A 23,507-nucleotide genomic window follows, 5' to 3' on the forward strand; every position below is an offset into this window, starting at 1 on the left:
GGCTTTAGAACAACCAAATAACAAGACATTTTTTTGAAGTAGCATCACTTCTGAAAGGAGAGGGCAGAGGACGTGAAACTGTGCATGGAAGGAATCTCAGCTAAAGACAGAGCACCGCTAAAGTGCAATGTGCACACTGAAGTTAGTTCCATAGAGAAAGCCAAATCCCGAATCCCTGTCTTGGTATTCTGGAGAGCCATGTCTTCTGCTGAGCTAGGGAGGAAAGCAGAGACTTTGACATTTTGTCTTTTTCCTTCTTTAAGTCTTTTTTTTTCTAATGGATTGAGAGGTTTGTCTGCACTAAAACAGAGACTAAGTAAAATTTCTATCTACCCTTTAGTATTTGGCTTTGACAAACAGAGCAGGATTCACAGATCATACACCACAGCATACAGAGATGGCACTGATGGCAATACTGATCACTTCTCCAACTGTGAAAAAACAGCCAAACAGATAAGAACTGCCAATAAAACAGTGTCTTTTGGGTAGAAGAGGGAAGCAGCCAGAAATTCGTTGTCACAAAGGGAGTGAGAAACTGCCTCAAACAGAGAATGGGTTGTAATAATCAGACATGATGCAGCAAAAGTCCATGATGGCAGCTGTTGAGCTGAGGGCTGTTGGGATGAAAAACAAAAGGCATAAAAAGCTTGTCCTAGCTTTCACAATGACAGTGTCAACTTGAAAGACAGATAAGGAAAGTTTGAGCCTGGTAAGGACTGAAGGTTCAGCATAAGTCTTTTGAACTTTCAAGTCTTGTAAATAGACCACTAAATATGTGACTAAAATTCACCTTCCCTATAGGAGAAACCTTGATATAGCTAAAGACAGCAGAGCTGGTCAAACAGAGACTCAGTCACACAGGAATCAGGGCTCAGTTTGACCCAGATGGAACAGAACAAGCCAGAGGCATTCCTTGAAACATTTGAAGTTATGGCTAACTGTATCCAGAGACACCTGCAAAGGAAGGGGAAGGACAAGTGGATCAGAATCTTTCCTGTAAATGTGTGGATGTGCTTGTCCTTAATCTAATAGATCCATATATAAAATTAAGGTGCTAAATAAGAGTCCAGAAGCACTCCACTCATTGAGTTTGTGTCTGCAGAGCCTAAGCATGCCAGAGCAATGCCATTGTGGTGTGGCTGTCAAAGCTGGCATCACCTCATGGCCCTGCACAACACATCTGGAGCCACAGCTTCCTCTGGTGGAATCACAGAGTTAATCCACCTGATCTGTAATGTTTTGTTTATAACAATGAATAAGAAAAAATAGTTATAAAATGCTTACACTTAAATGTAAGATTATGAAATTAAATATACACGAAGCCTAAGTTTGAGGGTGTTCCCTGTGACATTTAGAAAAGAGATCTTAACTGATATCTTGGTATTTTTAGTTCCTTTTTGAGATCACAGATATCTTGACATGGATGTGTTGAGTGCTTTGGCCCAAAGCTAGCTATGTGATACCCCAATCCTGCCCCCTGCTCTGTGGAACACAATGTAAACACCACTGAGCTCATTAGCAGTGTCCTAAAATAAAGCAGAGATTTTCCTGTCATCCTGAATTATTTGCTGCTCTAATGCTTCCAGAGGAGAAAGAACATCTTATGTATTCCACAAACCAGCAGTGCTGTGCTCAGATTCCCTCAAAATCTTTTACAGTGTGCTTTTCCTTTGTATTTTGTGGTAAGAAAAAGAACATTTGGACTTTTATGCCTTCAAACCCATGGACATGTTGTTCAAAGAAGGTATCTAGCACTTCCTAAGTATTTATTGTGTAAAAGATGTAAAATCTTTGTGGTTTATAGAAAGCAGAAGAACAGTTTCTCAAAAGATAGGGTAATATCCAAGATAGCTTCCTCTATTAATGAAACATGAGATCAACAAAAACAACCTCATCTAATGATGATTGTTTCAGTCCAGTTTTCTAATGAAATGAGACTTACACCTTTGTGTGTATGTTGATGTGTATGTTGAGTATTTTGATCAAATTTGCCAGAAACATAAAAGTGACAGAGATAGGAATTCCCTACAATTTTCAGAAAAATAGTTTACCAAAAGCAGTTTTTTAAATAAAAGAAGACACAGTGAGGGAGAGGGAAAAGGCATGCTGATGACATGACAGGAGCTGACAAGAAAGTGTTAGGGAACATGCAAAGGAGTACTGGAGTTCTCATAGATCCCAACCAGGGCCTCTACTACCCAGGAAAGGGTAGTAGAAAAGTTGGAGGGGTACTGAAGACAGGAAGCCTCAGGGAGACAAATGTGTTCCTCCTGATACTCATGGGACAAGCAATATTTGTTTTTATAATATAAATAAAAAGATGAGAGTCTTTTGATTAAAATATTAGTCATGTGAGGATATGCTGGCATTACTAGCTTGGATTAGTGTTGTCTGTTGCAGATGGAAGCACATGACATGAGAAACCCTCCCAGATTCCTTATTTTCCTATTTTGGATCCAGATTGCAGACAATTCTATTAGGATGATTCCAGGGAAATTTAAGAGATGAAATGTGATTACATTCAGTCTTGAATTCATCTGATGGTTGTCAGCTTGTCAAGAGATAAAACTAAAGAAGGAAACATAGGATGGATGGAAGCCTCCCTCTGTGAAAACCATGGGTTTTTTTCTTGGGAAGACATAAGATTCACTTTATAAAGACTCCACTAACCCCAAACATCAACTAAAGACATGTGTTTCCTCCTTATTTATGTTTTTTGCTGCAGTTATACACACTGTTTCAATATCCTTCTACATAGAAAAGCCATGGTATAGGAGACAAAAATGTACAAGTGTCCTTAGATCACTGCAACCTGTTCTGGCAGAGTCTGGTGGTGAAGGCGGAATGTGTTGGCTGTATCACTAGCAAATTGTACTTTGTGGGTATAGATTACTAATTACAGATTTATGTATGTGTTTCTCCTTAAAGAAACTGCTTTACATGTAATAGAATCTCCATATAATCTTCTTACACAGCATTTTATGTATTTTGGTTGAATTTAGTCTATTATCAAATCAGTATTTGTCCTAAAGGATTATTCTCCCTTCTTAATAACCAGAAAAAATGAGGCATGCAAAAGAAGAGTGACAAACTCAGACTGTAATATCAATCCCAGACCTAACGGTGTAGTCTAAGAGTCTGCCTGCAAAATCAGGTGTCAGTTCCCTGTTGTACTATGCACAACTATTTTCCACATATCTATTGTGAATTGTGTTGGGTTGTTTTTCCCCACAGGAATGGTTTCCTGATCAAATGATGTATCCAGAATTTACCTTTGGTGTGTTCTCCTAGCAAATGAATGTCTAGAATAGATTTAATCTGTTTCAATCAGAATGGCCTGTGATCTGAATCAACCGAAATTCCACCACAGACTTCTCTTAGTCCATTTAAAAAGAACAATAAGCAACAAGTAATCAGAAATGAAAGGACTACTGCAGCCTTAGAAAATCTGGTTCCAATTTTCTAATTCTAGTAATGAAAAGGCACCATAACACAGTCTTCTATTTGAACACTCCCTTCCAGGTTTTTCATGCAGTGAGAAGAGACCTATCGCTAAGACCACACTGGCTCTTCTGTAAAAGCCTTGCTTAAGCACTTAAACAAATGATGGACATCATGGAACAATAAAATAATGATATAAAGGATCATTAACCATCATGTTAATAAAAGACAGGATAATATGATGCAAGCCTTGGCTAAATTTCATTGTGGGTAACTGCATCCCACTCACCAAGTGTTGCTTAGCTTCCTCATGTACTAAGAGAATTGCTGCTCCGGCCCACCCCCAGAGGTGGGTGCATTTCTGTCTAACATGACAGATGGCTTGAAGTCCTTTGGGATCCTTTGCATTTAACTCATGGAGCAGTACAGGAATCCAAAGGAACAGATGTTCCTGTAATATCTGGGAAGAAGATAAGGCCTCCCATTTACTTTTATAAGATAAATAGATTTGATGCTGTCAAATTTCCCCACAGATATAGATATGTATATATAAAAATAATAGATGAATCTAATATGAATGTCATTGCTTTCAAAATGCACTTGCCATTGGGTGGATTTTTATTAGATTTGCTTTTCAATCTAGTTGCTAATATTAAAAACAAACTAGATTTTAGACGGAAAAGGGAGGACAGAGGAAATAAATAAATATTTCATGCAAGAGGGAAATTTCCAGCCATGGAACAGCCATATATGGTAACTTCAAACCATCTAGTGGCTTTGGTGGTTTTTTAATTCCCAGTGAAATAGGCTACACTAGTAGAACATAAAAATTGCCTGCACTTCTGGTGCCTTAGTGGCTTTTACCACTAGACAGCTGAAGCAGCAGCCTCAAATCGAAAAAGAACCTGCCCTGCTACAGGAGCTAAATACACCTCATCTGAAAATTAGGCATTGCCATTACAGTTAAAACTATTGATTTATATATTTAAAATTAAGATATTCCTTAATACAAAAATATGCAGCTTTCAGATACTTTTATGTCTTTTTTTTTTCCCCTTCTGTTTAAATGACCATTGTTACTTCCACAGAAAGCAACAGCAGCCATTCAAACACTGTAGTTTGTGGCAAGTCATTAGAGTATTTCATCATCTATGTTAGTGCAGAGATTACTGGGCAAATTATCTACAGTTCATCTTAAAACTAAAACTCACCCTGAAATATCAGTGTGCAACTTTGGTCCTCTGTTATGTGCCATTTCTTGTGCTTAGTAGGCAAAGCAATGGGATTTCTAGCAATTGAATGGGGGCATCTGAAAGAGAGTAGCCCAATTTACAAGCTCTAAGCTGTCATATATCACATTTAGCTGAAGTAGTGGAAAAGCTACACAGCTTTGCTTGACAAAATCCATAGTCATATTTTACTTTGCTTCTGCAGCCAGCTTCCTGATAGATTTTTCTATTTGTCTTTGTGATCTTGGCCCAAAGTTCCAGATTTCTATTTCCAAGCAGTACGAGCTGGTTGAAAGTGACCTTCTGTGTGAATATGTCTGTTCTGTCCAGCCACATGCATTCCTTAGCATGTTTCAGCTCAAGTCTGTTCAGTTTGGAACAAAACATGAGAAAGATGAACAATTTTTGTACTATTGTAGAGATACAGTGCCAAGATCTGACCCAACAGTTGAAGTTCTGCCATGTTTGTTTTATAGCATATAAATTACCCATCTGGCCCACAGTTCAGGAAATTAAAATCCCATTCAAGATGTAAGCGAGGCAGATCAGGAGGAAACAGGAATTCTGTGAACTTTTGGCACCACAGCACATTACAGCTACACCATTGTGTGATATGCTTCTCAGCAGGACATCACAACCACATGTGCACACAACCTAGGTCTGGAGTTACATGCACAAAAAAGAACAAGGCAGTTTTGTAAAATGCATGTTTAGCTGCTGGTGGATAGATCTCCAAAACCAAAAATCATTTGCAATGTATTGTCAGCCCAACTTTATGTAGTCTTAGCTGCAGTTTGGGAATCTTTACAGGTTGGAGTGCAGGACTCAGCATAGACATATCTTTAATGTTTCAAAAGATGGACACTACATCTAAATCATAGAATCATAGAATGGTAGGGGTTAGAAGGGACCTTCAGAGATCATCTAGTCCAATCCCTCTGCAGAAGCAGGTTCACCTAGATCAGATCGCAATCTAAATCAATCTAAATCTTCAAATCAATCTAAATATAAATCTTCAAATTGCTTGATTATATGATTTTATAATTATGTGTCCAGTTGTGGCTGTGAATCATCATGACACTGGAGGCTACAACAGCCGCCCACTTTAAGTTATTCTAGGAAGTGACCTTCACAAACTTTCTAGGAGAATGAGGAAGCTCCTGGTTTAAAACCATCTTTGTCCCCCTTTTCTCCCTCTTCAGTCGGGGGCTTGGCACAAGACTTTATTTCACTATTTTTAACTATTTAATAGTTATTTTCAAGAAATAGTTTACTGCAAAGGAGTTTACAAAGCTGTTGCTTCTTCCAGACAATTGTCTTCCTCGTGGTCTGACAAGCAAGTTCATTATTTTGGCATTGCTTTGGGATTTTGCAGTTCCCTAGTCTCAAAGAGCTAAAAAAAATGCTGTGCTCTTAAGGTGACATCAAATACCACTGGATTCAGAAGACAGCTACCATAGACAGGAGTGAGAATTAGATCATCATTTTTGAGCCATGCTTATGCCAAATGACTCTGTATTACAGACATGCATAACTAAGATATACTAGATAACTAAGATAACTAAGATATAACTAGATAACTAAGATCACTTTTGAGTAGATGGGGAAAACAGTTTCTTAGGTTTTATCTATATGATCATATAAATCTAAAGTAACATAGATATGTTTGTTTATCAAAATGGATCCTTAAATATGTATTAATTTAAAAGCTTAGAATGCATGACACTTGAGAAAGAACAAATCCATATTGCAGTGTGTCAGCAGCAAAGATCAGATCAGAGATGGAATTTCAATATTCTGTAGTTTTAAATCTCTGGTATGTACCACTGATGAAAATTTTAGCTTAGGATATAGTTTGCTTCAGCAAGACTAAAACTTAGAGAAGAGAAAGATATATTGCTGTGTTGACTTTGTAGTCTTCTAAAAGGATTACACTATATTTAGACACTATTCTTAGTGTTATTGTGGAAAATTTTGATAGCAATAAGAAAAACCAAGCTAAGAACCACATCTGTAATTCTTTCAATTAACTTGTTGAAATAGTTCAATCAGAAACTTGCAAAAAGGAACTATTTATAGAAATGAAAGGGCAGGTAAGGACTCAATCCTTTAGCCTTCAGGGATGCAAAAGAAAAAGAAAGTTTTATCAGGTGAAGAGAATTGTATTTAAGTACAAGATTTCAGGATTAAGCAATAAGCTTTCTGCTCCATGTGAAAAAACTGTTGGTATCTGCAGCATCCTGCACCACACCATATGACCCCACAGGAGCTTTTTCAGACCCGCTTTTTTTTTAGTGGGTGACTTTTGACTGAATCTCATTCCTTCTGGTCAATATGTGAACATTTAACAGTGATATCTGAACTAGAATTTTCTGCATAGCATCCTATTTCACCTGCCATTGACACGAGTGGAAACAAGTCACAGGGATTTCACTGGAGCTTGAGTTAGGCCTTTTGTGAGAGGAGTCTGTCTGTGACAGATATTTGTTATAGAAATAATTCTTGCTTCTTATTCTGATAACATATATTAACATTGTGTGTTATTTCTTCTAGATATGGTTTATTCTACCAAGGCTAAATAACTAATATATAATGTTACTAAAAGAAGACAAGTCTGTACATATTTTAAAACACTAAGGATATTCTTTTTCTACTGAGGCTATTAGTGTTGGTTGCATGTGAAACCAAAACACCTGAGTTTAATAAGGATGTGAGTCAGTAGAATAGTCTGAGTATAACATATGATAGACTTAAAATTTCTGCTTCAGGTGGCTACAGCAGCAGCCCAGTCATTACACCATTACTACACCAGAGTTGTTTGCTATTTTGCATATTTTATTCAATTAAGGACCAACTAACGTTCCTGTAGTGAGAGACTACACCCAGGAATGTCTAATCTGGCCTTTAAATTCATATTTGTGTGATATGATAAATTATTTATCTGTCCCAAATCAGTCATAATTTACTTATTAAATGCTATTATTTTAGCAATAATTATTGCTGCTACTTAGTAGCCATAGCATCAAAAACACACCAGTGCTGAGCTTTCTAAAAAAAGGGGCCAGAGCTCATTGTGCATGCAAAGAAACAAAGCACCCTTGCCCTGCAGACTTTGCAGTCTCAAATTCCAGCTAGGAAAAGTGCTCAGTACTTTCCTGAAAGGCTTGTGTTACGGAATCCAATCCCATTTCATCCTTGCTAAACAATTTCCTGCTCCTGCTGCCCCTCCGGAAAATCTATTCATACGGGTTTCCTTTGAGCATCTGCAATGGCACACTGGAGCCATGAATCACTGGGAAGACTTGCTTATATAACTGTGCAGCTTTGCATGTAGAGGGAAAAATCCTTTTGGTAAAATGGTAGAGAAGCTGCTGTACTGAAACCTATGCCAAAAACCACATTCAGTACCAACCATGATTTAGAAATCAGCTCTGTGTTATGATGCTAATTAGCAACATTTCGATTCCAGAGAGTTTAAATTTATTTTCTACTCTGTACTTTATAGTTCTTTTACAACTTTGAAAGGAAATATTGTAATTCTACATGGATTAGTCATGATTGGAATTTCAGTATTAAAATAATGGGTCTTGTAGAAATGCACTTTGCTGTTGCAAAACGTCATTAACCCCCACCAGAGGGCAATAGCAGGAAAAATATTTATATAAGTCCGAAAAGCAGTTAGATGTGTTGCAGCTACAACACATGTTTTCGTTGGGGAATCTTACTTTAAAAACACATTGTTTATGCTTTGTCACCAACTAGACAAATTGCTAGTTGATGTTAGCAACTAGACAAGTGAAGAAACTTAATAAAATCAGAAGGATTTGTTTAGAGCACAAGTTATACATTATTTTCTTTTTAATTAATGAGTCTACAGAAACTTTAACATGAAGGATAAAAAAATACAACAGTTATGACTTAGAAAGAAATACTACATTTTGTATCTTCAACCTACTTCAAAGTGATTAAAATTGGAAAATTAATATTAGATCTGGAGAGAAAAATAATTGTCTTCAGAATGTGCCCAGCTCATTCCAGTGCTGTAAATACCACAAATCAAGACTAAATTGTCTGGCCTACTCAGAGGCATGGAAGCAATAGACAGGCATGGACACAAAAGAAACATAAATTATTAATTGCTCGAGAGAAAGCGGACGCTAACGGATGCCTCATACGGTATAAAATACGCTGTTTGAGTAAATATAGGGATCGATGTACCTTTAGAATAGATGTTACCTATTTATACCAAGAGCAGTATTATTTGCAGCTAACGCCCCGTTTCCCCAGACGTGCTGCTGCCTGCACGAGGGCCACGTCCTTCCTCCGTGCCCACAAACCGGCACCCCCCGCCCCGACGTGCGCAGCCCCGCGGCTCTGCCCGCGCCATCCATCCGCCCGACCCGGCGCGGGCGGAGGCGCGGCCGCGGCTCCCCGTGGGCCGCCGAGCGCGGCGTGGGCGCGGCGCTGTCCGCGGTGCTGACGGGGCGCGGCGCTGACCGCGGTGCTGACGGGGGGGGGCGCGGAGCCCGGGGGCTGCCGCTCGCCGCCGCCGCCGCCTCGGGGCGCGACCTTCGCTGAGGCTAACTCGCTGTCCGAGGGTTTTAGTCAGCGGCTCTGGGGCGCGGGGGACTTGGCCGCTATCTGCCTACAGCAGCGAATGCACCCCTCCCCCTCCGGCTCTACAGCCGTGGACACCGCCAGCGCCAAACCGAGATTGCTCTGAAACGCTCCGGCAAAGGGCTCACTGTCCCCCTCCCAGCAGGGCCTGCCACTGCCTCCACTCGCCACCCCTGAACCCTTCAAGGCCGAGAAGACTTTCTGACCGCGCCTGGCAACTCCGCGCTGCCGGGAAACCCGGGGGCTGCCTGCAGAGCTCTCCGGCTCCTCGCTCGCCGCCTCACACAGGCGCGCTCCCCTAGCCCTCACCCTCTCCCCCCCCGGCTCCGCACGCCGTCTCTCCCTCTCTCTCACACACACACAGGCGCGCACGCTTGCTCTCATTCTCCCTTTACCCGGAGGTGCACTGTTAGACATTTAATGAGGGGGGAAAGTTAAGAGATTAAACCACTATGAACCATCATTGCTCGTAGCAGTGCCCTAGCCAGAGCCCAGCAGAATCCAGCGAGCAGCCCTGCACGAATGGAGTCGGTAAAACAAAGGATTTTGACCCCTGGCAAGGAGGGATTGAAGAATTTTGCTGGAAAATCGCTTGGCCAACTCTACAGGTAAGACTGAGATCTCTTATAGGACTCTACTTCCTAGAAATAATTGGAGCTTTACTTAACTGCCAGTTGCTGAAGGAGGTCGAGTGCTTTGGGGAGGTTAGTGACAGAAGGGCTGGGAGCTGCTGAGATCCTGCTGATATTATCTGGATCTTGGAAACTAGTGCTGAAGCTTGTCAATATGGCACCCTCGTAACTTCTCTATCTGATTCATAGATGGTGTCGGTAAATATGTAGGGAAAGATAACTCCATCTTTCTCCCACAAAACCAGGATCCCATCTTGAAATCACAATCAGGAGGGAGAAGCCCCTTGTATTTTTGTTCTATGTTAATTTTTCAGTGCAGTCACAGGATCTTTCCCCCTGCCCTTACCAATCATTAAATAATAATAATAATAATAATCTTTCCTGGTTTCGATTAATCTTGTCCCTTGTGTAATTTGTCGTCAGAGGAAGATAAACATGGAGATGTATAAATAATTGATATTCGAATGATTTTTTTTTCTCCTGAAGCTGAAACATATAGGAAGATGTGTTTAATTATTTATCCACCTGCTTTGAGAAGCATCTACTTGTCTTATAAGTAATACACAGCTGCAAAAGCTAAATCCAAAAGCACCACTCAACAGTATGTTTCTGTGTGTACAGAACATTTCTGCCGTCTTCGAGCTCTGTACAGGCGGATAAACAAGCCTCAATTCTAGCACACTTAAAAAGTGTCTGCACTAAAGTTGACACATCATTCTCTCTCCATCGAATCTGGCGACTTTAGTGACCTCCAGGACGATTGAGAACAATGTGTGAAATTCCAATCTATTTTCGACTATCCTCTCTGCTAGAAATTATCCCGAACATTGGGTTGGGTTGGGTTTTTTTTTTTGAATTTCAGAATAAAGGTAACTGCGGATTTATCCGGCTGGAGTAGGTCACGTAAAAGTCTTTTTTCCCCCATCTCTCTGCGGCAGTGCTGGGCACAAGCACAAAGCTCTTCCATCGTGTGAGTCACAACTTCTGCTGCCATTTGCAGGAAAGGGGACACATCAGTTAAGTGAGAAAGATGAAATTAAGATTTCCATTTTAGTAGGAAGGGTACATTTTCGAAAAGCCAAAAGCAAAATCAAAGTCATCAACAATGCAGTGAATATCCAACAGTTTTTCGTCAAATTTAAGGCGTTTGCAATGGTCAGAGAAAGAAAAACACTGCTAAGCCAGAATAATCGCTTAAAGTATAACCAATGAAATAAAACTCTTTTTTTTTTTTTCTCCTCAAAAAGACTACCACATATAAATAAAACAATTGTGTCTCCTCCTTTTTATATAGCCACACAGCAATAATGGAGAAACAGTGAATATATTTTCCAGCAAAAGTCCGTTTGAACTTCTCCCTTGATTAAAAAATGCGTGATTTACTGTTTTTCTACTCACGGGACTGAAGTATTTCGTTTCCGATTATTCGAATTAAAATCGTTTTCACGTCCCTTACACGTCCCTTACACGCTATTTTCAGTGTCTTCCCGAAGACAAGAAGCCCATTCAGGGAGAAAATACTTCCACATCACCTTTTATTCGCACGAATGAATTTGGAACTTAAATCCATAGTGTTTTTATTTTATTCATAACTGTTAAAGCATTTTTTAATGCTGTGGTCTGTAACCATGGAAAGAATTCTCCCAGAAAATAAAACTGGCTAACTATTGGAGATCATCCCTCTGTTTTCTCCCAAACACGGAGAACCTTTTGAGCCTTATTCTGCTAATTGTTACTGCCCCATTAGCCGAGTGAGTTAACCTCAGAGAGATGCTCCTCCGAGAAGGCTTTCTGACGTGAGGAACCTCTCCTGGAGCAGAGGAGAGGGTGGAGGGAGGGGAACTGCAACACCTCACTCCCCAGGACGACAGAGCAGGGGGAAGCCGTTTTCTGCCTTTTAAATACCTCAGTGATTACAAAAGAAGATTAAGAGATTCAGCACAGGACACTTGTTCGAGAAATTCGATCTTTACCACGGACACAGCATTTTAAAAGCTTTTGCACCGAAGAAGAAACAATATTAAAAGGTCTAAGTCACCTTTGGTGGATGGTAGAGTTTGGGGTTTTGATCGGTATCTTCCTGTTGATTCGAAATACCTGTAAAAACACATTTTCTCCCGCACAATGGAGGGATTCTAGATTTCTAGGAGCTGGGATTTTCGTGTGAAAACAAGGGAGTGGGAGAATGAAATCTAGTTTAAAGCTGATCTGAGAACATGAAACCTGCTAAGGGATCACACATTCACATCGTGAGGCTGAGCAGATGCGAGGAGGTGCCAGTTTTGTAAAGACGGTCATGTTTTCTTCCAGTGCATGTGACAGCCATTTTGCAAGTGGCAATATCTCCCTCCTTTTGTAAATATTTCTTTTGTTCCCAGACCTGAAGCACGATGCACACCAAGGTAACTCCCCTCGGTGTGTCTAAAACAGCAAGGAGGCAATAAAACCTTCTCCAAGAGACTGTTTAGCTGCCCATACTCTGCCTCTTAGGCTACCCAACATGGCGCCTCTGCAGTGGTTACAGATGATGTCTTCTTAACGCGTCCTACATATTTCAGTAGAAGTCTTTAATGATAGATGAGCATTTCTCAGTCGGAGCTCCTCCCCGGGCTGCTGCGGCGGGGCGGCGGGGGGAGCCGGGGGTGACTAACCGTGACTCCTACAGGTCATTGCTAGAGAGCACTTGAAGGTGAATGGAAAACAAGGAGTAAATCCTCAAATCAATCCAAACCAAGCCAAAGGGGCGGGGGGAGCGGTGAATTTAAGCCTTCAGCTACCTGAAGGGGCCGTGCGTTCAGACGGCCAGGGCTTGACTTTCCTTCCTTGTGTCGGGCAGAGTCCTAGAGAAGCGGCAGAAGCCCGGGGACACCATCGAGCTGACGGAAGATGGGAAGCCCATGGAAATGCCCGAGAAGAAAGCCCCGCTATGCGACTGCACCTGTTTCGGGCTGCCCCGGAGGTACATCATTGCCATCATGAGCGGACTGGGATTCTGCATTTCCTTCGGGATCCGATGTAACTTGGGAGTGGCCATCGTGGATATGGTCAATAACAGCACCATACACCGAGGAGGAAAAATTATTAAAGAGGTGGGAACCCTTCCCTCGTAATTCCCGTGTCCTCCCAGTACAAACTCTCAGGTCAAGCAGCTTCGCGCAGGCGAGGTGGGCTCGGTGGTTCCCGGTGGTTCCCCGCGCTTCAGCCCGCGGTGCTCCCGGGCCGGGGTGGGCGCTTTCCACCTTCACTGCCCGAGGGCCCTGCACCGCCCACCCCCCCGCACTGCCAGGCCCTACCGCTGTTTTTCGTAGGACGGAAACACCCTTCTTGAAGGAGAAACAATTTCTAGCTATTATTCCTACTTTTTCCTTTTCGGTTCCCAGCCCCATTTCGCGGTACAAATTTGTGGGCACATTTTTATTTTCCATTTTGCACACCATCTTGAAAAACGCGGCTATCTCGTAAAATAAATGTAGGGGCCAGGGAAAGGAGGGCGTCGAACGAACTACTGACGGAGGATGCGCCAGGCTGTAAAGAGGACACGGAGGTTGTGTAGGAATGTTTGGGGGGGAAAAAAAAAACCACGGTGAAAGAATTTGCGTTGATAAAAGGCATTAAATGATAAGATCCGTTTCAAAGTGAGTTATAGCATAGTGAGAAAGAAGTGAATTCCAAATATAGATGAGTGTTAAATATGTACGTCCGGAGACAAACCAACCCTATAGCTTAGTCTTTGCGCAGGCAAGAGGTAACTCCGTACAGCCACGGCCGTGTGGGAATCACCCCCGCCCCCCTACGCCCCTGCAGGTCTCTGCTCGCCAGCCCGGGCCGCTCCAGGCACACCGGGCTCCGGTCACTCGTTAGCGACCCTGCCCCACTCCTGTCCCACAAAGGCACTATTTTAATTGCTATCATCGAAATTGTTCTGCTGCTTATTTATCTGGCGGGCAGCTGGAATATTTCCTGTGGTGGTCTAAGACTGGGCGAGCAGCTTTGGGCACTCGGAGCCCTGCGTCCCAGTGCCGCGGCCACAAAGTGCAACCGCCGGCGTTAGAATCTTCCCCTAGACTTCCCGGCGTGAAGTTATAAAGCGGATGAATAATCTGGCTCGATTACAGCCTTTCTCTTCTCTTTTTCTTCTTCTCTCTCGGTCCATTGCGTTGGAAGAAAGCGAAGTTTAATTGGGATCCTGAAACAGTCGGCATGATCCATGGCTCTTTTTTCTGGGGATACATAATCACCCAGATTCCCGGCGGGTACATCTCGTCCCGGCTGGCAGCTAACAGGTAACGATGGCCTAAAGAGCTCCAGGCTCCCGAACGAGTCCGAGCGGGGGAGGCGGGGGCAGCACCCTCCGGCCGCCGGCACCGAACCCCCGGAGCCGCGGCGGGGAGGGACGGGCGCAGCCGGGACTTCCCCGCCCCGCTGCAGCAACCTGGCCCGGGTTCAAGGGCAGTGGCGTTGAAAACGGCAGGGACGCCTGCATGAGTTGTAGAGCCGCGGATGCCCTGGTGGGCTGGTGATTCACCTCCAGATCTTCTGGGTTTGCGGGGGATGTCTCGTGTTTTTCTTTAAAAGGGCATTTAAGGAGGTTGTGGCAATGATATACACACAAACCCCCATTCAGAGCCATATTCAAAGATTCGTTATTTCATCAAAGCTTCAGGGAGTTGTTTTGCTTTTGTTTTTGTTTTTCCCCCCCCGTGATTGAATGAAAGAACGTTATGATTTTTGTTTTAATGAAAAGGAAAATCATCAGCAGGAATTTTCCATTAATGCACAAATGATTTTAGAATGGTGGAAAAGCATTCTTCAATGAGACTTCCCCAATCAAAAGAAAGTGCAGATGGTGCAGGGACTTAAGGACTCGTTTCTATGGTGTCTGGCAATTTTTCAAGCACCGAGGGTGCGATTCTACCTGTTAATTAGATCCACTGAGTATTCAAGACACATGAGGCTTTCACATTCACGCTTAATGCCATAGGCTCATCGTTTGCAGAAGTAGCAAAGGTCCTAGTGCCACTCTTCAAAACAACAACAAACTAAGTATAAATGGATACTAAACCCAGTAATATATAACTTTAAGTCTTCCTAGGAGTGTTTAACATCAAAAGTAGGCCTGGAAAGGGAGAGAGGCTGTTGAGAAGGATTCCTCATGTGTCTTTGAAAAAGAGAAGGAGAGGGGAGCTATAGCAAAAACACTCTCTCCAGTGTAAATGTCTTTTAGTCAGAGACTCACATTAAAAAGAAAGAGTACATACTAATGGAGAGATGCTCTGTAAGTGAGACAACCCTAATATTCACCTTTTTAAAGCAAATAAACCAGAACACACCACTTATCACACTGAGGTATCTTTTGCCTGTTTACAAGTACCATCTTTCTGACAATGGTTCATAAACATAAAAGGCTATTTCAAACAGCAATTAACAGACAGTTAAAGAGTTCTTTTCCTTTTCTTTCTCCTATCAGCATTTTTGCATTTTGAGACAGTCTGTAACTCCTCAGGAGCAATTGGTGTTTCCCTTGAGTAAAGACTGTAGAATTTGAATGAGGGAATCAAAACTGTCATTCACCTGAGCACCAGTAACCCCATTTGAATCAATCCAGACTTAAAGTGATGCAAATACAAAGATTTGCAAGACATTAGCAAGGACATTCCAAGGAAAACTTGGTAGTAGAAACACACAGCCTGGCATAATTTTTTTCTTCTCTTCATAAACATTTACATTTACAACACTTAAGGAAGGCTAGTTCCAGTTATTAAACTGGGTGTATTTTGACTCGGCAATTCTCACAGATTAGGGACTAGCTATTGCTATTGTGGAAGTCTCTGAGACAACAGATGATTATGTAAATCACAGATTTAATTAAGGAACTATCTGCAACATGCATTCCAGTAACTGCAAATAGCGAAATATGGATAGTGGCTGTGATTTATATTTAGTGGGTAGATTAAAATGACAGAGAATAGAGTGCTGAGTGGTTAGATGTGGTGGTTGGAATAACAGGGTATTGAAGAGGTGAAAATACAAGTTAATTCCTAAACTCTACAAAGAGATTTTGACATCTACATATTCAACTTGGAGTGAACAGGATGACTCTAGGGTAAAGTGGCACCCAAAGCAGGGTGCAAGCCTTGATATCCACCCCTTATCAAGAAACTACATGAGAAGATGTCAGACAAGTGAGTATACAGCCCTAGAGGCCTACAGCCCCCATGGAATATGAGCTACTATAAAAGTCTCTGCTGATTTACATGTCTTGTGCTACAGCCACATCTGGTCCCTCTACACTGTGGTGGATCACAGCCAAGTAACCTTTTTTTTTTTTTTTTTACAAACCACACTGAATAACTCCATGGTGTCAATGGTTTTCCTTTGCATTCAGAGCAAGTCTGAATTTATACAGAAAACCATATTCAGACGTGCTCTATATAAAATATAATAGACTGCAGAGTCTATCTAGAGGGATATTCAGAGTGATCTGTGAGAAACTCAGTCTTGAGCTCAAGAAAAAAAGAGATTTTCAAGTGATTAATTCTTTGGAAGGGGGGAAAAATGATTATATGGAAAAGATGGCATGAATGGAAAACTGTCATAAATTGAGACCACAATGGATCATAAGCCAATTATAATTTTATTAATTGTAGCAAGTAGAATAAGAGCAAAGACAGCGCTGGACGACAGGGGAGTCTGCGCTCCGCCAACTGCCGTACTGATTAGTTTAAACAGTCCTTTTTATACATTTTACATCCGTGGCTGTGAAGTAGGAAAACTGCTCTGCGCATGCTTCAGTTGCTGTGAGGGGTCGGTTTTTTTTCTTCTGTTTTTCGGTGGTTACTGAGTAAGAAGTTTTCCTTCTTTGTTCTCACTTAGAGTTGTTTATTTTATCTTCGTCAGTCCCTTAGAACATCTTGTAGTCATCCTTGAGCAGTATCTCTCCTGTTTACACAAATGGTGTCTGGTATGTGAAGGCAATTGCAGTTATCTTATCTCACATGAGTGATGTCCTGCAGCTGTTCGCATAAGTACTTTCCTTTCTTTTGTCGCTTAACCTTTACATTGAACTTAACATAAATTTTAATAAACAATACCCTAATTCATAGTTTCTTACAAAAACTGACTTCCAACTGAAAGAAACTGGGAGGAGTGTTAAGGTAGGCTTTGCAAGCTTAATTTGTTATTGACAAGGAGTTCCTAAGTGTATGGCACTGAGTTTGCTTGACATTAAGATTCAGTCTAACAACCAATTACATAAATTGGGTTGACATAATCTGAAAGTTTCTCTAAGATGTAACACATGGAAGAAATTACTCTCCTGTGGTATCAAGAAAAGCTTTCTCCACAAAATGCAATAGCTTCAAACTGAGCTGATAACCTTTATTTTGATTCTGACCCTGTTTCAAAATGCTTAATGCCAATCAAGAATTAGCAGCCCTCAGCTCTGAACTCTCTAACATATTTTCTTCAACTGAGGCTGTCAATGGGTAGCATTTTACTCAGCTCTTCTGCTAGTTGTAGAACTGAAGGCTGCTGCTGTCTGGTTATTCTATTCTGCCTTGACCCACTGCTCTTATCACGACCACTACTTGTGACAGATCACACTTAGTGCTTTACAGATTTACCAGTAGTAAATGGAGTTTTGCACTTGATAGCTTGGATTCCAATTTATCTCATTTTGCATCACTGGCAATTTTCTGTTCTAGAGTATTTTCAACTCAACAGTAGGAAAATGCTTTACTTAAAAAGAGGTTTATTTATGCTGCTGTAGCACCAACAAGGTCAAACAAAAAAGTGTTCAAAAATTGCAGAGAACATTCAGAAACAACACATCTCCTGAGCATTTACCTCTCAGGTGGGCAGGAGAAGCTGGGCCAATGTTACAAAGGTTTGTGCTCCCAAATGCTTTCAACCTCTGTTGACTTCCATAGGAGTAAGGAACCTTCAGGACATTGCAAGATAGCACAGTTTTCCAAAAGACACGGATTGGACCTCAGGTGCTCCCTCATTTGTAATCAGTGAAACTTTACACTTGCATCCCTTGAGTAGTGTGTGAAAATAGAAGGATATAGACCTCTTCTCCCAGAGGAGGATCTGCCTCTGGAATATGCTGGTGTGAAACCACTGTGCAATTACCCACAGCAGGCTGGAGAAACAAAGGAAGCAATGCAGGGTCCCATGGGCAGAGTTTATTACAGATACACCTTTTCTCGGGGTTAAGTTCTCAATGAACAATAAACCTTGCCATCACTTCAGCATGACACAATGATAGCAGAGAGTATTGAGTAGGCTCTAGTAGTTTAGAGAATTATAGAATCATTTTGGTTGGAAAAGACCTTTAAGGTCATCGAGTCCAACCATTAACCTAACACTGCCAAGCCCACCACCGAGTCATGTTCTTTGGCATCTTGACACACAGACATCCAGGTTAGCAACTGATCTAGGTTCTCTCTCCTATTTGAACATATGTACAGCCTTATAAAAAACACCCTTCCTCACAGGCTGCAGTACACTGGGAGTAGAATTCCCGGTCCCTGCAGATATGTTTATGTGACTGTCTATGAGCAAAATTAGTTTATGATTCAGAGCTTTAGAGACTGTATGGGAAAGAATAGACAAGCAAATTCCAGAGGCAAATCCAAAATAATATAGGTTTATTGTTTACAACCCCTTCTAATTAGTAATAGTAAAGCTTTCTCCCCTAAAAGTGGACAAGAAGTGAGACTCTGTTTTTCAGTAAAGCACAGTGCATTTTGACTAGTGTGAGCAAGGTTTCTATGAGGAAGTAACTGAGTTGCTTTTTTATTGTTTAAAAGTATTTTCCCTTGTAAAATACAAGAAAACATAGAAATTCAAGTGTGATGCCCTAGTAGCATGTATCCACAGTATTTAATTAGCTGAGCTATTACTCATAATGGCAGCTAATGCCATTTAAAAGCACATAAATCTAATTTGAATGCTTTTAAACTACAGGGTTTAATATCAGCATTATAGAGACTCTCACCAGAGGAGTTGTGATTATATGATTACAATGAGATGTGAACAGAAAAGGTATGAAATTCTAAGAGTTCTCCAACCCCACCTAGTCTTAGTTTCTTCTTAGTCCCTGAAAAGAACTTTTTCTTGGGCTAGTCAGAATTCACCTAATCTTTATAGATTTTAAAAACCAATCCTCATTCTCAGTGACAGACTTTCTCAGAAAGAAAAATAAATTTGTGGCTTGGTGGTTCTTCAACTTTATCATTCAAAGGTTGTTTTAAGAGGAATGCATCTAAACATCAACGGCTTAAGAAGTTCAAATGCACAAAGAATGCAATACTCTAATCTTCACAATTGTCATTGAATACTTTTTAGTATCTTAACAGTTATATTATGAACAGATTTTACTATTCTTATGCTTTGAAAATAGCAAACTGGAAACTAGTGGAGTTTTTCTTGACTTGGAGCTCCTCCAGGAAGAGTTATACTCTTTAACTGAGTTAACAAGCACTTCAAACCTCAGGTGTATTGAGTCATTCCCAGTTCATACATATCTCTGCCTGTATACTTTATGGGGACCCCAAATACTTGTGGTATTTGCCCGGGTCATCACGATGTGTGATAGAAACCCTTTCTTTTTGTGTTTTGCACAACCAAGGGGGTGCCTGTAACTGGACTAGTGATACTTATCACATTGGGAGACTGATGATTAACTGGTTAGTATTTATGAACCTTTCAGAGATTGAGACATAGTTATGGTACTGCTGAGTAGTCCAATGAGATCTGCTGTGAATGTCATGATTCATCAGCCACTTTAGGAACATGTATAACTGCTGATAAACTTGTGGCTACTAAAAGGAGCATACAATCAGACTAGACATTAAACACCATTTGGTAAACTGAATTCTATTCCATATATATGACAAGTGCAAAGTAACATCAGGGAGTAGGGAACCACTCCAGAAAGCAGTCACACTGAGTGGGATCTTAAGCCATACTGGACTAGAAATCTCTTATGAGTCTGCAACACAATGCTTTAATAAGGAAGTCAGTGTAATCCTGGGATATTTCTTTTGCTATATTTAGTGCAGTGAATGTATTTAGCTCAATGACCTCAGATTATTGTGAGTAATTTGGGTACATGCATATTAATATGAATGTAAAAAAAACTAGAGACTGATTTAGAGACCTTTAATTACTTAACAGATGTTAGTACATAATGTCACTGAGAGAAAAAATAGCAAGTACTATATATTCAGGATATCAGTATATAAAACCAGAATACTAGGAGGTAGAGTGATTAACAAGTATGTGTATTACTCCACTGGAAAAAGATTGCTGGGTATAAGTGTGTGCTTTAGTCCCATAGAAAAATACAACAAGAATCAGTAAACGACAGTCATGTAAATGCAGAAAGCTTAAATATTAACAATAATGACTAGCCACTCCTAGTCTAATCAAAGAAATTAGGTGCTCAATTCTTCTTTGGCTGTTAAATTCTTATATTGGAAATGATATTTTAGCTATTATAAAATGCTTTCCGTACAGGGATAAATAAGCAAAATATAAGGAATAATCAAGCAAAACATAAGAGTGAGTATCAGGCTAGATGGCCTTAAAACTAGACACTTACTTTGTTTTTAGTGCATAAATAAAATGATTTTATTTAAACTAATGTTTCCTGATCGAAATTCATGCTATTGCAAAGCTACAGCTGTCTATGAATAAACTACCTGCTGTGCAGTCATGTATATATGGAAAGGTGTGAAACTGTTCTGGTTTTTACCATCTCATCTCACGATAATTTAAATATTGTTATATTTTAACTTCTGACACACTCTTTAAAAATCCTTCAAAAACTGTGCTAGAAATCTATAATAAACCCTAACTGTGCCCTAACAAAAGCAGCACCAAAATGCTGTCACAGTATTTCCTTACTGATTTCCTAAGTGAGCAGTTTAAATAGTGGAAATTTTTAGTGACAATTTTGGTTCATTTGTGTACACTCAAACATCACAATTTTTTTACACAAAGAAATACAAAGGGTAGAATAGAATGTAATATTTAAAAAAAATAAAGTCATTCTCTGCTACTGACATGTATTTATTAATATCTGTTAAACTTCAAATCTGGCACTATTCACATTAAGAATTGTCACTACATAACTACAGCAAATTTCTTTACAATGCAATTATCTGTCATCTGTGTTGAACCCTTCATTGTCACATTCTAACCTGAATGAAAATATATAAATCAACCTTTCACTTCAGATTCATCTTTGTTTTTAAAGTGCCATTCTTCTTGTTATTAAAGGCTAAATCCTTCTTCCCAGCAAGTAATCCAATAGGATTATTTGCATGGATAAACTGACTGATATTTCAGACAAATGTGTCACTGCATCTCATCTCATCTCAGTTTCACTGAAACTGTGTTATTAGTGTGTCTGTGAAATCAAAATGTTTCTCCCTAACTCAGTCTTAATAACAACACATGCAAAAAAATGTAAAGTATTGGTTTAGAAATGCAAGTACAAGGATTTCCTAGGACTTTACATCTTTATATTTTTCTGTTTTAAAAAGATAAATTGCTCCCATATTTTGTGGTTTTCTGATTTGCAAACAATGGATAATTCACAGCATGACCAGGGGTTTTGGGGTGGTTATACAAGAGCCAACTCCTGAACTTCCAAAGATATAAGCTGACTTTGCACTTCGAGAGAATCCCCAGAATTGTACTTGCCAACATCACCTTTCATATTCAGTTCAAAATCCTGCAGATTGAGCTCTGATCCCAGGCACTGGTGTTGGGTTTGTCTGTTTCCAGGCAAAGAAGCCAATATTGCACAAAACCCCAAGACGATTTTGTCACCAAATTGTGGGGTCTTTTAAGCACCAGTCACTGCAAGAAGGGGACTGGGGAAACATCTACGGGTGCCTGGTACCACTGCTCCCTCTGCCATATGGCTCAGGGTCCTTTCATTTTTCTGTCATGAATGATGAAGCTGTTTTCACAATTTAATGATGCAACAAGGGATTTGGACGGGGGTTTTGGCTGATAAAAGGGAGCCTCAGATGTGTGACAAAAATTAATAATGTATCCAAGCCCTTATTATAGTGGATTAGATGGTGGGAGGTTGGCTTTTACATATTAATGCTTCATGAAGGGCTTATAATAGGATTTAGTATGAAGGGCACACAGACACAAATCCCCCTCCTGCCTTGTACACATATGAATGAAAGGAACCTGTTTTATCACGTTTAAAAAAAGCCAAATAAAGCTGCTATATTATGGCTGCTGGCCACAGACTGTTATTAAAGAGAATAGGTTTTAAATGGTTCTCTCATGAAGCATGTTCAACCTGAGATTGGCACTTGGGAGTAAGTGTTCTGCTCTAATGTCAAAGGTAGCTTATTCTTTCTGTTTTGCTAGGTAGCTGAGTTCATCAACCACTCTAATACTCGTGGCATAATCCCAGCTTTGCTAGCCCTATGCCATTGCATGCAATCTAAGGGCCCAGTTCAGAAAAAAACCCACTACATTCTGTCCATGATTTATGAAACCATAAACTGTCAGGTTGAGTATTTCACAGAAACATGTCTACAGTAGAGGGGTCAAGAGAGTTATCAGGAAATCAACCTGTACTAGAGAGGAATCAGAATGACGATCTATGTTGCAGAATAGCTAAACAACATCTCCCTATGTTGGGTTTGTTTTCACTTAGTCCATCTCAAATACATGAACAGAAACAGAAGTTGTCCCAACAAAGGTGATCAGCATGATTACAGACTGAATTTTATCAGGAGTATTTAGGTTATTAAACATCAGTACAGGTAATGTAAATGGCAATGTACATGTGTAAATATTCCAAATGAGTGGCTACTCACGGTTTGCAGTCACGGAGGAAACTGTTGATGCAGGAAGAATCATCTGGGAAAAAAACCAAAACCAAATGTCACACTCTATTACAGAGGAAAAACAATATTTTCAGTAAAAGCACTGTTTTTGTTTACATAAATTGGAAACAAGTAAACCATCATTAATGGTGTTGAATATTTAGCCTCCAAGTAGCCCTCAAGAAAGAACATCACAGGCTAAAATATGATTTTCTCTGTTACTGAGAAGCATCTAAATAGCACTTAGGTGACAAATGTGGAGTTTTGGAAGTATTCAGACACAGAATGGCAGTGATCCTCAAAATACAGAGAGCTCAAAAGATCCTCTAAATATGCAGAGAACTACATTTACTCTTGACAAATTACTTCTGGACCAAGTATAATAATTTCAGACTTTGTCCTTCCTTGTTCAGACCTCATCATCAAGAATAGGATTGTGTCTGAAATCTGGATTTGTTTTTGCATTCCATCCTCCATTGATCCAAATCCTTTGAAATTAGTACCTATAGAAAATTTGCTGCACAGTTTATGTAAAATTACACCAGATACTTTCAGATCAAGCTGGTAGAGAAGCCTATTATTTATTGGGATTATATTACCTAGATATGCACAATAATGTCAAAAACTGGTCTCAGTTCTCTCCCAGGCCCCAAGCATCTATGAATCCCTACTGCATGTATGATATCTCATAACCAGAGTCCCTTTCAGAGAGGAAAAGA

At 40.4% G+C, this 23,507-nt stretch overlaps 1 protein-coding gene across 2 annotated transcripts in view; it reads left to right on the top strand.

The window, feature by feature from the left end:
* The first annotated feature begins 9,809 nt into the window (after nt 1-9,809).
* The window catches only part of SLC17A6 (solute carrier family 17 member 6), a 31,753-nt gene continuing 18,055 nt past the window's right edge, over nt 9,810-23,507 (top strand). Inside the window, exons 1-4 of one of the 2 annotated variants that reach the window (XM_061999718.1) lie at nt 9,810-9,895; nt 9,971-9,973; nt 12,756-13,008; nt 14,084-14,202. In XM_061999718.1, coding sequence (XP_061855702.1) covers nt 9,810-9,895; nt 9,971-9,973; nt 12,756-13,008; nt 14,084-14,202 — 461 coding nt within the window. The remainder of the gene's footprint in view (nt 9,896-9,970; nt 9,974-12,755; nt 13,009-14,083; nt 14,203-23,507) is intronic. The other variant, XM_061999719.1, reaches the window with a different exon arrangement.

Source organism: Colius striatus, chromosome 7 (genome assembly GCF_028858725.1).
Source record: "Colius striatus isolate bColStr4 chromosome 7, bColStr4.1.hap1, whole genome shotgun sequence".
In the NCBI taxonomy this organism is placed as follows: Eukaryota; Metazoa; Chordata; class Aves; order Coliiformes; family Coliidae; genus Colius; species Colius striatus.